This window comes from Carcharhinus amblyrhynchos, chromosome 18 (assembly GCF_965287045.1).
Source record: "Carcharhinus amblyrhynchos chromosome 18, sCarAmb.v2.hapA, whole genome shotgun sequence".
NCBI classification, from domain to species: Eukaryota; Metazoa; Chordata; class Chondrichthyes; order Carcharhiniformes; family Carcharhinidae; genus Carcharhinus; species Carcharhinus amblyrhynchos.
In genome coordinates, this window is record NC_137341.1 from 7029670 (window position 1) to 7046103 (window position 16434).

Sequence of the window (16434 nt, forward strand, 5' to 3'; positions counted from 1 at the left end):
TTGATACAATCCCCCTCTTGAAAGACTGGAAATGAAAATGAAGAAAGTAAGTCCATATTTCAGATAGACATGCAAATAGTTGACCAAAGGAACCAGGTGGCACTGGCTCACAGATTGTTATCAGCTTTGGAGAATGTTGACCGTGGGGTTTTGCAGTTAGTTGCCATGTTTCCAGCTGAAGGCAATTTTGGAAGCTCTCCCAAAAAAACATTTTTGTATTGTCGGTCAAAAGACCACGACTAAAGATTACCTTGCTGTATAAAGAGCATATCGTATCTCACCTCGACATGAAATATCAGTGCTGTTGTGTCTGTGACCCACGTGACATGTCTGGTCCCACATGAGAATATATTTTCGTTTAATATCTCGTTAAAGCTTAGCGTTGCACGTACATTGAAGCTGCACATTGCAGATGGCACCAGGCTAATGAAGCTGGCAGATCACGAAACTCAACAGCATTAGCTGCAGGCAGATTGAATACACTCGAGAACGAAGCAGATAGATGGCTGAGGAAATTTAACAGAGAGGCATGTAAGGGGTTTTCACCTGGGGACAACATGTCCAAGAAGGCACTGTTACTTATTAGACAGAGGGGGAGCATTTACAAAAAACAGTGGGAGGCTCAAGGGTACAGTGGAGATAGGAACAGCCGCGGAGAGCACTGTGCAAGCAAATCATCAAGGAGTGACACCGTAGGGCAGCAGTTATGTGATCGATTGTTTGGAGAGCCCAGACAGTGCCCAGAGCAGCAAGGCAGACGGAACGTGAGTGTCAGGGAGAGAAGGTAACAATAAGCAAAAGTGGTGTGAGTGCAAGGGAAGCTGATTGGTGAGTAGCTGATGAGTTTTGTTGCATAGGTCTCTAATAAGGTTTGACTTCATTTCTGTTAAGTTTGGTTTATCTCATAAACAGAGGCATGACAGGCTATTTCAGTCCCTGGAATGCACAGCAAGTTCCTTGTGGTGCCCCCAGGACATGTCTGGGTAACCATATGTGCAGGAAGTGCCATCAGCTCATAGCATCATAGAATCCATACTGTGCAGAAGGAGGCCAGTGGGCCCATCGTGCTTGCACCGACTACAGTCCCCTATTTCCGTAACCCCATTTATTTCCTCTGTTAATCTCCCTGAGACGAAGGGACAATTTAGCATGTTCAATCAACCTTACCCCCACACCTCTGGACTGTGGGAGGAAACTGGAGCACCCAGAGGAAAGCCACGCAGACACAGGGAGAGCGTGCAAGCTCCAGATGGACAGTGGCCCGAGGGCGGAATTGAACCCGGGTCCCTGGTGCTGTGAGGCAGCGATGCTGGCCACTGTGCCACCGTGCTGAGGGAACTGGAGCTCCTGATTTCACAGCTTGAGAGCAGCTGGAATCTGCATCCATAGAATCCCTACAGTGCAGAAGGAGACCATTCACCCTATCACGTCTGCTCTGACTCTCCGGAAGAGCATCATATCTGGGCCCTGCCCCCACCCGCTCTATCCCTGTAACTCTGCACATTTGCCATGGCTAATCCACCTAACCAACACGTCTCTGGAGGTTGACAGCTACAATAGCACACTTCTCAATGTCATCACCTCACAGCTTAAAAGTGTGCAGGCAGAGAGGATTGGGTGACTGCCAGGCTGTCGAGGAGATGGTCTCCTGAGGCATGCTTGATACATCTTGACGTTTTATCGTCTAACAATTCCTTCATTCCGAATAAAGAAATCTGGCCACAGGTTAAATTCTCATTTACTTTGCTGAAATTCAGGGTTTTGCATTCATGTTATTCCATCAATCTATTTATTCTACTGTGGAACTGAGTAGCCTCATAGACAAGAATTTCTGGGACTCAATTTGCAGATATATTCAGGAGGATTTAGGTTTCCACTGGGAAACCATTCACCCACTAGCATCAAAAGAGATGTTCAGTAATTCTAATCACCTTGTGTTCAGTTAATATCTTTCCTGGCCAAAGAACACATGCAAAGTCGCTATCATTTATTGCAAGTTAGGTAGCTCTTGGCTGTTCATCAGTTCCAAGAAATTTTTAATCGTCAGCTTTTGGGGGATCTTATGAAAGGGAAGAGGAAGGGAAGACTGGGATTGAGGAACTTGAAACTTCCCTTTCTGGGGCCCAGCGGAACACTTCTACTTCAGCTAAGCCAGGAGGGAGAGTTTCTAATTTATTTTTAAGCTCTCTTCATCCTTCCTGACAGACACTGATACTTGCAGAGCTATCTTCACCAAGAGATATGCCCCAATAGCTTCCTCATTCAGACCTGGATTAAAGTCAAATTGCATTATTCTGCAAACCTGATCTTTAAAGATGGCTGCTTGCGTGCTGGATTTTCGGTCTGGGGGTGCGTTAGAATAGGAATTGGGGCGAACGATCGCTGAAGAAGAGATGGGGCTACCTCGGGGCTCTGGCACTGCACCCCAAAAGAAAGATATAAAAAAAATCCTCCCAGTCCTCTCCCCATCCCTACCACTTCCCATGCCCCATCCATGCCAACCCATGCCTTATACCCTCACCCATAGTCTCCATATGCTCAGTGTTAACCAATGCCCTGTACCCCCCTCCATGGCCCTTCATGAGCCTTATGCCAACCTATGCCCCTATCCGCACAACCTATGAATCTATATTGCCACATGCCAATATTCTGCCAACTCACACCAACCCATGCCCTCCAACCACTACCCTTTGCCCTTATACTATGCCAATTCAGCTAGTATGCACTATGGGCAGACCTCAGGATACATGCTCAGATGAGATTAAATAATGTTCTGGAGCGTAAAATTTTAAGTTGTAAACTTCACTACATTGAAGGAAAAAAACATAAAAAACACATTTACTCGACTTACATTCCTACAGCTAAACAAAGCCATATGAAAACGAACATTTCACTTAAGTGCGCAATCCCTTGTATTCGAATTTATGGCCCCACATCACCAAGGTCAAAGAGTCTATAGCCATTTGTAGCTATTAATAAAACTGTGAAATGGAAGGCACCCTACTGTGATAACGGATGGCTGCGAAATCAGTCATGCAACAGTAATTCAGTCATGGAAGCCCTGAGGATATTGTCATCAGAGAAAGTGAAATAGCAAGGAATCTTTTTCTTTAACACTCCATACATTTTTTTCAAAGACTTAAAGCGGTGGCCTTTTAAATGCATTACTGTTTGAACAGTTCCCTTTGACAGTTACTTTTGACAAATCTGATGACAGATTTTTATGCCTATTTTTAAGTCGGGCACTTGACCCACCCTAAATAGCACCCTCACGCTGTCAAAGGCCAGATCCAAATGGGCATCTTACCCCTCTGAAGGATTACTCAAGCTAGCCAAATGAACCCACCAAGTTGAGAGCTGCTCATTCCTTGTTCCATCTGCAAATGTTAGGTTTCACATTCCTGGCCTGCCAAAATCTCATTCCAGTGGAGGCAACTGGGGTCCATAAGCCATCTCTTCTGCTCCCGCAAAAATGAAAGTGCCGTGCTCAGGAGCAGGACTTCACATTTTTGAGCATTTCTGCTATTTTTGCTATGACAGAGAGCTTCCCCATTGTGGCAAAAATCTGGGTTGTGGTTACAGAATGATCAAAGTTGGGAACCAAATATTCCAGGATAGTTGGCTTTTATAAGAAATAGCCAAAACTGAAAGCTGAGTGGGGAAAATAACCTTGATAATCAAGGGTAGGATATAGAGAATAGACAGAAAGGATTTTAGCTTGGAAAATCAAAACACGGAATCAGTTTGGGTGGAGTTAAGAAACAACAAGGGGCAAAAGACACTGATAGAAAATCAGAGGCTCCCCAACAGTAGTTGGAGTGTCAGCAGAGAATAAATGAAGAAAGTAGACAGGCATGTAACAAAGGGAATCCTGGGGGACTTCAATCTTCATATAGACTGCAAACCATATGTGCATGGGTAGTGTGGAGGATGAGTTAATGGAATATATGCAGCTTAGTACGTTAAAGAACTAACTTTAACATTGGTTCTCAAAGAAGAGAATATGTTATTTTAGATCTAGCATCGTGCAATGAGAAAGGGTTAACTAAAACCTTGTAGTAAAGATGCCTGTTGGGTGGAGTGACCGTAACGTGTATTAGGCTGAGTTTTACAGGCTGCTGCCGGGCATGTTTTTGGCAGGAGGGGGCGTGTAAAATTTGACAGGTGGCGAGCCCACTGCCTTCCTGGGCATCCCCAATCTGGTCCCCATGAAAGGGTAGGTGGGTGGGAATGCACCATTTTGAAAAAAAAAATAATTAATGGGACATTGAGCTTGTTCACATGACTGAAATATTACTCTGCCCAACCATAATGCTTTTGTATGGGCAGAAGGGAGTGAGGAGGCTGGGGAAAAGGTAGGAAAAAAGTGTGGGCCACCACATTCCAGTGGGCACAGTGTGCACATATGCTTAAGATGTTACCCCCTGCCTTTATTGTTTTCTGCCTGGCTTCCAAAACATGACCCCTCCCACAATCTCTCCTATCCCTCCCCATCAAAAATCCCAGACTCAGCCGGATGCCATGACTGTCTTCATCTTGGGGCCACTACTCAGTCCTGACACTGATGAGATTGCTAGATCTCTCGAGGTCAGGACTCCCTCCTAGTGAAGGACAGGAGCCCGACTCGCTGCCTGTTTAGCCCGCTGGCAGAATTTTTTCAAGTCGCTGGCTGCTGACCAATTTTTGCACCAGCGGGAGCAAGCAATACAGCCCCTGATAAAATTCAGCCCACTGAGTTTGAGGGCAATTTCACCAAGTCCAAAACTAAACTTTCGGTTCTGTAGAAAGCAAATGTACGTATGAGGGAAAAGCTAGAATGGGAAGTTGGACTAAAAATATGAATATAGATAAAAAATTGCAAACAATGAAAAGATTAATTTCTCATTTTTAATATACCCTTCCACAGGGAATAAAAATCCCATGGAGAAAATTGGTCCATCCATAGCCTGGTTGGCTGATGTCAATAGTAAGGAAAATGTTCGAATTTATTGTAAGAGACATGGTAACAGGGCACTTAGAAATTTATACAATGATTAGACAGAATCAGCACAGATTTAAGGAAGTCTTGTTTGGCAAATTTAACAGGCTTTTGAAGTCGTAGAGAATTGAAAAGGGGGAACCGGTAGATGAAATGTATTTATAATTTTAAAAAGCACTCAGTAAATTGTCACGCAAGTGGTTATTACACAAAATTAGGGTTCATGGGATTGGGATTATGGATTAATCCTAAGGATGGTTGATGAATGGAAAACAGAGACTAGGAATAAATGGGTCCTTTTTGGCTTGGTAAGCGATAGCTCACAGGATTATGCATTGGCTGTTTACTATCTGTATTCATGATTTGGATAAGGGGACTGGGTGTAATGCATCTACATTTGCAGATAATATAGAGTTCGGAGGGAATTTGGGATATAGTGAGGACGCAGAGAGATATGAACAGGTTAAGAGAGTGGCAAGGATAACTGACAGATGGGATATAATGTAGGGAAGTGTGAAGCTATCCACTTTCGTAGGAAAAGTACAAAAACATGATTTTTTTTGCAACGGTGAGAGATTGGCAACTGGTTTTTCGAGGGATCCAAGTGTCTTTGCGCATGAAACACAGGAAGTTAACATGCAGTTAAAGCAACAATTCGGAAACCAAATGGTACGTTAGTCTTTATTACAAAGGGATTGGAACATAATAGTAAAGAAACCTTCCAGCCAGAGTGCTGTGTATAGCTTTGGTCTTCTGACCCAAAGAAGAACGCATTTGCTTTGCATTGAATGTTCACTAGACTAGTGTAGTCTGGGCCTGTACTCGTTGGAGTTTAGAAGGCTGAGGGGAGATCTTATTGAGACATGTAAGATAATGAAGGGGCTAGATAGGGTAGAAGCAGAGAAATTGTTTCCACTTAGAATGGAAACAAGAACTAGAGGGCACAGCCTCAAAATAAGTGAGAGTCAATTTAGAACAGAGTTGAGGAGGAACTTCTTCTCCCAGAGGGCAGTGAATCTTTGGAATTCTCTGCCCATTGAAGCAGTGGAGGCTACCTCATTAAATGTATTTAAGTCACAGATACATAGATTTTTGACCAATAAGGAAATGAAGGGATATGGGGAGCAGGCGGTAAGTGGAACTGAACCACTATCAGATCAGCCATGATCTTACTGAATGGCGAGGCAGGCTTGAGGGGCTAGATGCCTACTCCTGCTTCTATTTCTTATGTTCTTATGTTCAATCCCTTCATAGGATGAAGTGATTGTCCTATGTGGAGAAATTTAGTAGAACTGGGCTATATTCCATAGATGTTTGAAGAATGAGAGGTGATGTAATTGAAACCTACAACATTTTTAAAAGGTTTGACAGCGTAGACGCTGGGAGGATGTTTGCCCTGGTTGAGGCATCGCAAACTAAGGTTCACACTCTCTAGGGTTCGACCATTTTGGACTGAGATGAGAAATTTCTTCACTCAAGAGGTTTGAAACTCTTTGGAATTCCCTAATCCCAGATCACTGGGGATGTTCAGTTATTGAGTACATTTGAGGTTGACTTGATGGATAGATTGTTAGATATTGAAGGAATCAAGGGATAGTGTGGGCAGTTAAGATCAGCTTGACCACATTGGACAGTAGAGCAGGCTAAAATGTTCCTCTCTTGCAACATCTAAGTGAGCACTGGAAACACCGTAGCATACAAGGCTACGGACCAAGTGCTGGGAAATGGGATTAGAATAGATAGGTGCTTGATGGTTGATGCAGACGATCTGAGCCAAAGGACCTCTCGCTGAGCTATAAAACGCCATGGGTGGAATTTTCCTGTCCCGCCTGCCATGGGAATCTGAGTGGGCAGGGCGCGGACCATGCAAAGGGCCATTGACCTTGGGCAGGACTTTCCAGTCTTGGGGCAAGCGCGGCTGGAAAATCCCGCCCTATGACTCTACGACTCTATCAATAGTGACTGCTTGAATGAGGTAGCAGAAGGTGACCAGTGCCTATGGAACATATCGCAGCAAGGAGTCAACACTGCAAAGACTAGGAGTGAAAAAAACTCACAGGTTCCCAGTTTTCACACCAAAGGTCTGGAACCTTAAAAGTTATCTGTTTCAGACAGGTACAAGTGAAGATTTTGAGTGCTCTTCTGTGTCATTGTTGCTTTGAGCTGCGTCCAACTAAGAATAATGGAAAACTGAAATGAAGAATCACTATTGGTTAATTCCTGGTGTTTGTTGCCAGTCAATAACAAGGCTGTTTCAGTGGTCTTGGAGCAGGTTATGAAGTTCCTCTCCAGTCTAGACCTCACGCCTGAGAAATACACCCTAACCCGAACCTGTTGTATAAAATACAGCCACTAAAAAGGAATTATGATTACACACCACATTAAACCAACAATAATAAATACTTTCAGTAAAAGCAAATTACTGCAGGTACTGGAAATCTGAAATGAAAATAGGAAATGGTGGATAAACGCAAGCAGGTCTGGCAGCATCTGTGGCGAAACACAGTAAACATTTCAAGTCCATTGACAGAACAGAAGAAGGACAGAAATGTGATGAATCATACACTTGAGGTAGAGGGTAGAGGCAGAATGGAAAATCACTGATAGGTCAAGGCTGAGGAGAGATGACAAAGATGCCATGGACATGAGATATATGGAGTGTTAATGGTACCATTGGGGACTGAAGACTGTTATTGGCAGCAAAGGGAGGATAACAGAATGTGTGAATAGGAAACAGAGATCAGTGCTCAGTGGGAGCAAAACTGGACAACCAGAGACAGTGGCTAATGCGGGGAGAGGTAGAGCGGCTGGGACAATCCAGGGGAACCAAAAAACTGACAACAAAAGGGGAGAGGGGAGTCATAGAATCCCTACAGTGCAAGAGAAGGTCATTCGGCCCATCAAATCTGCACTGACCACAATCCCACCCAAACCCTATTCCCATAAACCCTCATATTTACCCTACTAATTCTCCTGACGCTAGGGGTTAATTTAGCATGGCCAATTCATCTAACCCGTACATCTTTGTTGTGTGGGAGGAAATCAGAGCATCCGGAGGAAACTCACGCAGAAACGGAGAGAGTATGCAAACTCCACACAGACAGTTGCCCGAGTCCAGAATTGAACCCAGGTCCCTGGTGCTGTGAGGCAGCAGTGCTAACCATTGTGCCACTCTGCCACCCCTGTGCCACTATGCTGTCAAGATGGAGGGGAAAGTTCACAGCCTGAAGTTGTTGAACTCAATAGAAGGCTATATTTTAGGATCTATCTTACTATAACTTTTAATAAAATAATATTTCATGTTGAAATTTGCAAGTCGGTAGAGCCACTGCCTAACGTAACAGAGACAAAAAATAATGGATTTTTCCAGCATTACTGTCTGCAATTGATAAATACAGAAGATGTAGACATAGATGTTTCCAATTTAGAGTAGGACCAACAAAACAGCACCAAAGGATTGCCATCTGCAGATGAGATAATCTCAGTGCTTTACAAGACAAGTAAAAGGTGCTGTTGGTCTCCACATAAAGAGAACTAGTGCCATACTTGATATCAGACTCAGGCAGATAAGGGTGAAACAAGCACTGGATCTGTCTGACTTCTGTAGCACGAGGCCCACATAATTATAACTCCTAGGGTTTATCTGGATGATATCAGTCACCAAAACACCTCACATGGGCCTCAAATGGGCAGGAGAGGGCTTTGGGCAGCAGAATGCAGCTGGCTGCAAAGGGAAGGTTAAGCAGGTCAAGTCAATGGAAGGGGATTTCAGGAGGCCTCTCGGAGAGAGAGAGAGAGAGATGGGAGCCTGCTTAGATTTTTTTATGGGGTCTGGAGGACGTTTGCTGCTCCCGAGCCAGCAAGGAAAGTTAAACAGAAATACTTTTACTTGCCTTTTAAGGACTCTGATTCTATTTGCTCCTTCTTCACCTGGAAGGAAAATCACAATGCCTTCCCTGTTTGACCAATGGCAACTCTGCACTCAGAGCCAGATGACAATAACTGAGCCCCACTTGCAAGTTGAAAGAAGGACTCCACCACCCCCCAGAAGAAAATAAAACTGTAAAAATGGGGAACTAAGAATAGTATTCCAAAGTGGTCGTGTATACTTCAAAATGGAACACCAGTTAAAAACTTGGAAATAAGAATACTGGTCCAAACTGTTTTTTTTTCTATTGGGCCTCGTAGAAAGTTAACCTTGAAGATGTTGGATATTATCGACTCGCTTGGTAAAGATGAACTTGAGCAAGTTCAGCTTGGCAACCGGGACACCTAATTTCAGCTTAAGCCTGACAAATTAGGTTGAGTGTCAATCTGGCACTCAACCAGGTAATAGCAGACCTTCCCCAGAGTCAAGGGTGGCACAGTGGTTAGCATTGCAGCCTCATTACACCAGGGGCTCAGGTTCAACTCTGGCCTCGGGTCACTGTCTGTGTGGAGTTTGCACGTTCTCCCCATGTCTACATGGGTTTCCTCCCACAGTCCAAAAGACGTGCGGATTGGCCAAGCTAAATTGACCCTAGTGTCAGGGGGATTAGCAGGGTAAATGTGTGGGGTTATGGGAATAGGGCCTGGATGGGATTGTGGTCAGTACAGACTTGATGGGCCAAATGGTCTCCTGCACTGCAGGGATACTATGAAGTTAGCTACCTGCCTGCCCAGCCTACACCATAAGGGCAGAGTTTAAATCACCATGTCATCATGTCCACTCCGAGGATGGAATTTAATGTAGGCAATGGGGGCCTCACCTACCAGCTAGAGAGAGCGTGAGAGCCTGGTTCACCTACTTTCAGGTAGGCCTGACGAATTAAGTGTCAATCTGAGACTCGACCAGGTAGCAGCAGGCCTTCCCTGGGGGTCATTGCAACAGGCCTTCCTCAGGGTCACACCAAAAAGGTGGTGGCCGCTGAGAGCAATGCACCCGTCTGAGGCTCAGGGTCACCAAGGGATCTGTTCCACAGGTGAGTGATGGCAGGGGGCATGGGACAGAAGGGAAGCGATTGTGCAGCAAGAGCATGGGAGGGGGTGGCACTTTCATTGGTAACCCCCTTGCTGATAGCAGGTCCTTGGATGATATATTGCATGAAGCATGATAACAAAGTCCATCCTACATCCCACCCTCCCCCTCACATGGAAGCCCTCTTATTAGGCTCCCACATGGCAAGTCACCCATCCATAGCTGAGTGAATACCAGTGGTGGCAGGATGAGGCGATTCAGTGTGCATTAACTTCCCACTGAAGGCCATCAATTGGCGGTGGGTGGGAAGGCTGCCCATGAACCTTGCCATCTTGAAATTATTGGGGAAGAGATGGGAAGGGGGTGGGGTCCCCACCTACCACCCATCTGCCATTTTAAATGTGTTCTGCCTCCAAACTCACCCCAGGGGAGGGCATTAAGTTCCACCCCAAGAGTGGACAGATGGCATCTGTTAATGTGAAGAGGATTTGGGTAGTTTCGATCTTGTTCCCAGCAGGCTGGAGCAAACAGCATACAACTTTCACTAATGGGCAGTTTCACACAGAGAGACTATATAAAGACAAATACTGGCTGGAAATTTGTAATGAAAACAGAAAGTGTGGAAAATACTCAGCAGGCAAGACAGCGTTCATGCAGAGAGACAGTTAGCATTTCTGATCTGTGAACTTTCAGATGAAGCGTCATCGACCTGAAATGTTAACTCTATTTACCTCACCGCACGCACACACACCCCCACAACCCCCCCCACACACACTCACACACTCAGTTACTCACACACACTCACCCACATACACACACACACACTCACACAGACTCTCGCACACACATACACACTCTGACACAGACACTCATGCACAGTCACATATACACATTCACTCATATACACACACACCTACCCCCACACACACACACTCACACACACTTAATCACACACTCACCCACACACACACACACACTCTCTCACACACTCTCTCACACACACACATACTCACTCATACATACATACACACACACTCATACACTCACACACACACATACTCACTCATACATACACACACACTCACTCACTCACACACACTCTCTCACATACTCTCTCACACACACACATACTCACTCATACATACACACACACTCACTCACTCACTCACACACACTCTCTCACATACTCTCTCACACACACACATACTCACTCATACATACACACACACTCACTCACTCACACACACTCTCTCACACACACACATACTCACTCATACATACATACACACACACTCACTCACTCACACACACTCTCACACTCATACACACACACACACACTCACTCATATACAGACACACACTGAAGGCCATCAATTGTTGGTGGGTGGGAAGGCTGCCATGAACCCACCTTGAAATTATTGGGGAAGAGGTGGGAGGGGGGTGGGGTCCCCACCTACCACCCATCTGCCATTTTAACACACAAATTCTCACACTCTCACCCACATACCCACTCTCACACACATACTCACACACACGCATACATACACACACAAATTCTCACACTCTCACCCACATACCCACTCTCTCTCACACACACACGCACACACACACACAAATTCTCACACACTCTCACCCACGTACCCACTCTCACACACACACATACTCATACACACACCCTCATACACACACTCTGACATACACGCATACACACACATGCACACATACACACACAAATTCTCACACACACTCACCCACATACGCACACACTCTCATACATACATACACACACAAACACACACTCACAAATTCTCACAGACACTACCAGACCTGCTGAGTATTTTCAACATTTGCTGTTTTTATTCCATAAGAATCTTGCTGCGGTCAGGGCGGCTATCCAGCTGCCCCAAGCGCTCTCGCAATGCCCGGAAGATCAGAGTGCAAAGCTGTGTTTACTGGCTACAAACGAGGGCTTCGAGACCAAAGAGAGCACACTGCTCTTCTCAAGGTTGAGAGTGTTTATTGCCGCGTTGAAACAGAATTTTACCTGGGCAAGAGATGTGCTTACGTCTACAAAGCAAAGAACAATACTGTCACTCCTGGCAGTAAACCAAACAAGACTCGTGTCATTTAGGGTAAAGTGACCCGTGCTCATGTAAACAGTGGCACGGTGCAAGCCAAGTTCAGCAGTAACCTGCCAGCTAAGGCTATTGGGCACGGGATTTGTGTGATGCTGTATCCATCAAGGATTGAAAGCACAGGTGTACATAAATTGACAATAAATAGTAAAACGATCTAAAAAAAAAAGCAAAACACGTTGCACTCACTCAGCTGAAGGGTCAGGAACAGGACACGTTAGTTAGATGCCACAGTATAACATCTTAAATGTTTACAAAACGTAACTCAGACTGGCAGTAGTTACCTCTGAGGTATCTGGTGCACCAATATGAAAAGCTGCTCCCGCAGGAATTTACAGATGTAGATTCTACAAAGTAATCTTCTTACATTAGGCTGAAACCCAGAGAACATACATAGACCAAAATTAACAAAGTCCCTCTTGTACTCATGTTACAGGGAGGACAGGTTTAAGACGACCTGGTGTTTGCCTGCGTTGAACTTTCTAAAACTTTTGTGAGATTTTCCTTCATGGGACCCTGTACCAGAATGTTTGAGTTTCTGTGATTCCTGGCAGTGCCAGGCATTGTCTTCATGGAATGACTATCTGCATGAATGAGTAGGAGCTTTTCGAGCATAGATTTGCATTTGCCTGAATATGAAAAGTGTTAACTTTCAGTTCCTTCTCAACGACTCGGTAGTACGAGGTAAGAGGCTACTTGGTAGCCTTAGCTGGAACAGAGCTGTTACTATATACCTGCTTTCAGGAAGTGATGGCGTTGGAGTGTTTTAGCAGCTGACATTAGTTCCAGACCATTTGAGGCAACCAGAAAGCCATCAGCTCACCCTGTCCCCGAGTCTAGACCTGCCTGCGCTCTCATCCATGGAATTTCTGCTCTTCAGTCTATTTTTACTGCTATCAGGTAAACTACCTTCACATAACTCTTTATTAACGTCTCCGATTTTATATCACTTCTGTGCTTTCAATGAAGGCGTTTACGTACTTTTGAAGTCATTTAAATACTTTGCAGGGAACTGCTATGAACAACATGCAGTTCTAAAGAAACACGAAAGAATATTTCGGGTAAAACTGACCCTGCATTTAAGATCTAAATATTATAAGTATTGTAGCAAGTCATTGAAGGAATGTAACTATACTGGAACTTTCTTTCTCTGTCTTAATGGGGGAGACTACATACAGGTAGCATAAAATTGGTGAATAATTGAGCATTCCCAAATTTTAGTCCTAAATCTGTGATGCAGCAATATCTTGGAATGCTTTTAAATTTATTTATTAACGTAGGCTTACTGCAATGAAGTTACTGTGACAATCCCCTAGTCGCCACACTCCGGCGCCTGTTCGGGTACACTGAGGGAGAATTTAGCAATGGCTAATACACCTAACCTGCACGTCTTTCAGACTGTGGGAGGAAACCGGAGCACCCTGAGGAAACCCACACAAACACGTGAGGACTCTGCATAGACAGTGACACAAGCTGGGAATCGAACCTGGGGTCCCTGGAGCTATGAGGCAGCAGTGCTAACTGCTGTGCCACCATGCCAAATATCACTAGATTGAGTTTGATTTTCAGGTTTGTGAGATTGGTTTGCAATAGACGGGATGCAGTTTTTGCAGATTCTGCATTATCAGGCTCTATCCCGTGAAAATTCTGAAGGATAATCAGGAAGATGTTTAATTGAAGTAGAGCTAATGGAGATTTCATTGATTGCTCTGATGGCTTGTTCTTTTTCTCTTTCTCCGTGCTCACTGATAATCATAAATTATATTAATCATAAATTAATCTCTCCCATAAAGACAATGCACTTCAGTCTGAATTGGAACAAAGGGATTAGCAGATTACTGCTGCTTTATTGTTTTATATTTTGATTCGGGGTTTGTTCATATAGGTATCATTATTCAAGGTCTACTTCACTTCCTTTTGCAACCTGTGGTGTGGCTTCAATGTGGATCAAGCTGCCATTATGTTTGTGCCAAGTGCGATGCCCAGATGAGCTGGTGCTGATACAATGATTGACTGGTATGCATACCACTTTCTCAGTGAGATTCCCGAGGGCACTGGGCTGTGTTTTTTTTGTCTTTTAAATTGTAAATACAGCAATCATTTTGTTATTACAATACATAATAATGACCAGACTGCAACAAGTCGGCATCGAAATTACATTCTTCTTCTGGTGTTGAATGTGGTCAGTGCAAGATCAGAAAAGAGCCTGTAGTTGATCAGGTTCCAAAAACAAATACATAGGAACACAGAAAGACCATTGAACCCTTTGAGTCCATTCTGCCACTCAGTGAGACCATGGCTGGAATTCTCTGGCTGTTCATGCTGGTGGGATTCTCCGGTCCTGCCGATAGTGTGTCCCCACCTGCGGGTTTAAGAACATAAGAACATAAGAAATAGGAGCAGGAGTAGGCCATCTGGCCCTTCGAGCCTGCCCCGCCATTCAATAAGATCATGGCTGATCTGTCGTGGCTCAGTTCCACATTCCCGCCCTCTCCCCATAACCCTTAATCCCCTCGCTTATCAAAAACCCATCAACCCGCGTCTTAAAATTATTTAGCGAGGCAGCCTCCACCACTTCAACGGGCAGAGAATTCCAGAGATTTCCTACCGGTGTGGGGTGATATCAGTGGGAATTTCTATTGACAGCTGTGGGACCAGAGAAAATCCCACTGCTAGCAAACAACGCACCTCCTCCCACCGGTGGGAAACACATTGCTGGGAGGCCAGAGAATCTCAACCAATGACTCTCTCATCCTTACCTCTGTATCCATCTTTTTTTTTAATGGGGTTTGACTCTGGTTGGCAAGGCAACATTATTGTCCTCGAAGGGTGGCTGGCCAACTGTCATTGCAATCCAGGTACCCCTTCAGTTCTGCTGGGTAGGATATTCCAGGAGTTTGACCTAGCAATGAAGGGACTGCAACATATTTTCAAGTTAGGCTGCTGGATAACTTGAAAGGGAACTTTAGGGTGGCACGGTAGCACACTGGTTAAGACTGCTGCTTCACAGCTCCAGGGATCTGGGTTCAACTCCCGGCTTGGGTCACTGTCTGTGTGGAGTTTGCACATTCTCCTCATGTCTGCGCGGGTTTCCTCGGGGTGCTCCGGCTTCCTCCCACAGTTCAAAGATGTGCGGGTTAAAGGTTGATTGGCCATGCTAAAGTTGCCCTTGGTGTCCTGAGATGCGTGGGTTGGAGGGATTGGTGGGTGAATGTGTGGGAGTGGGATTGTGGTCGGTGCAGACTCGATGGGTCGAATACTGTAGGGTTTCTATGATTTCTTTCTAAACTCGCACCCGGAGGTGTTTTTGTTTCCGGGTGGTAGAAATCGCAGGTTTGGGCGTTGTTCTTAAAGAAACCTTGATGAGATGCTGCAGTGCATCTTGAGAACAGAATATACAGCAGCCAGTGTGTGCTGCTGGTGGAGGGAGTGAATGTTTAAGGATGGGTAGCACAGTGGTTAGCAATGCTGCCTTACAGTGCCAGGGTTCCAGTTCAATTCCAGTCTCGGGTGTGTCTGTGTGGAGTTTGCTCATCCTTCTCATGTCTGCGTGGGTTTCCTCTGGTTTCCCACAGTCCAAAGATATGTGGGTTAGGTACATTGGCCATGCTAAATTGCCCAGCTCTCTTGCTCACGGCCTCCCTCTCAGGTTTGTACGTTGAGATGCGCAGGACTTATTCATGCAAAAGCCATCTCTTTACAACAAATGTTTATTTTTAACTGACTTCTGACTTCTGAGGTGAGTATTCACCCAACCCAAGAGTAAGATGTGCTAAGAATAACATTCTGTGGTCGATTCAGCTGGCTTTCAGAGTTAGCAAACACAAGGGAATTGGATTCAATGAAGCCTTTTTGTTTGTAAACTTGTTTTTTTAGCTTGAAGGATGTTAGTTCTGGGAGTGAAATTTGTTTGTACTTCAATGTCTTCAATGAGTGCAAAGCACTCTCTCGGCCAGGTTTTGCACAGTTCCCGTGTTGCAAGGATGGAAACCTTACAGCGAGCAGACAGAGAGAGCTTTCTTCCTGACAGTGAGGATTGAATTTGAACCCAAGCTCAGCTGTAAATGGACAGTGTGTTAAGCTCATAGCATCTTGTAATGTCTGTGATGTCTGATCAATGGGGAAGAGCATCAAAAATGTACTTGGAACACCAGATTAAGCTGACAAAGAGAGTTTCGCATCTCTTGTGATGGTGAAAATCCCAGAAGTGGTCGGAAACCCTAAATCTCGCCCCGAACATGACATGTTCCATTTTCACAGGGGTGGATGTGGAGTCAGGTTGGGTTTCAGGCACACGCAGTTTGGACCACGGGTATGAAACTTGGAGTATGCAATTTAGATCGGATAAGAGGAGGTCTGAACTT

General features: G+C 44.9%; 1 protein-coding gene and 1 pseudogene across 1 annotated transcript in view; both read left to right on the plus strand.

The window, feature by feature from the left end:
* LOC145355175 (phospholipase A2-like) overlaps positions 1-16434 on the plus strand; it is a 50232-nt gene that overhangs the window by 19586 nt on the left and 14212 nt on the right. Inside the window, exon 2 of the mRNA XM_080207088.1 lies at positions 12815-12970. Coding sequence (XP_080063214.1) covers positions 12931-12970 — 40 coding nt within the window. The 5' untranslated portion in view covers positions 12815-12930. The remainder of the gene's footprint in view (positions 1-12814; positions 12971-16434) is intronic.
* LOC145355174 (large ribosomal subunit protein eL33 pseudogene) lies at positions 11854-12231 on the plus strand (annotated as a pseudogene).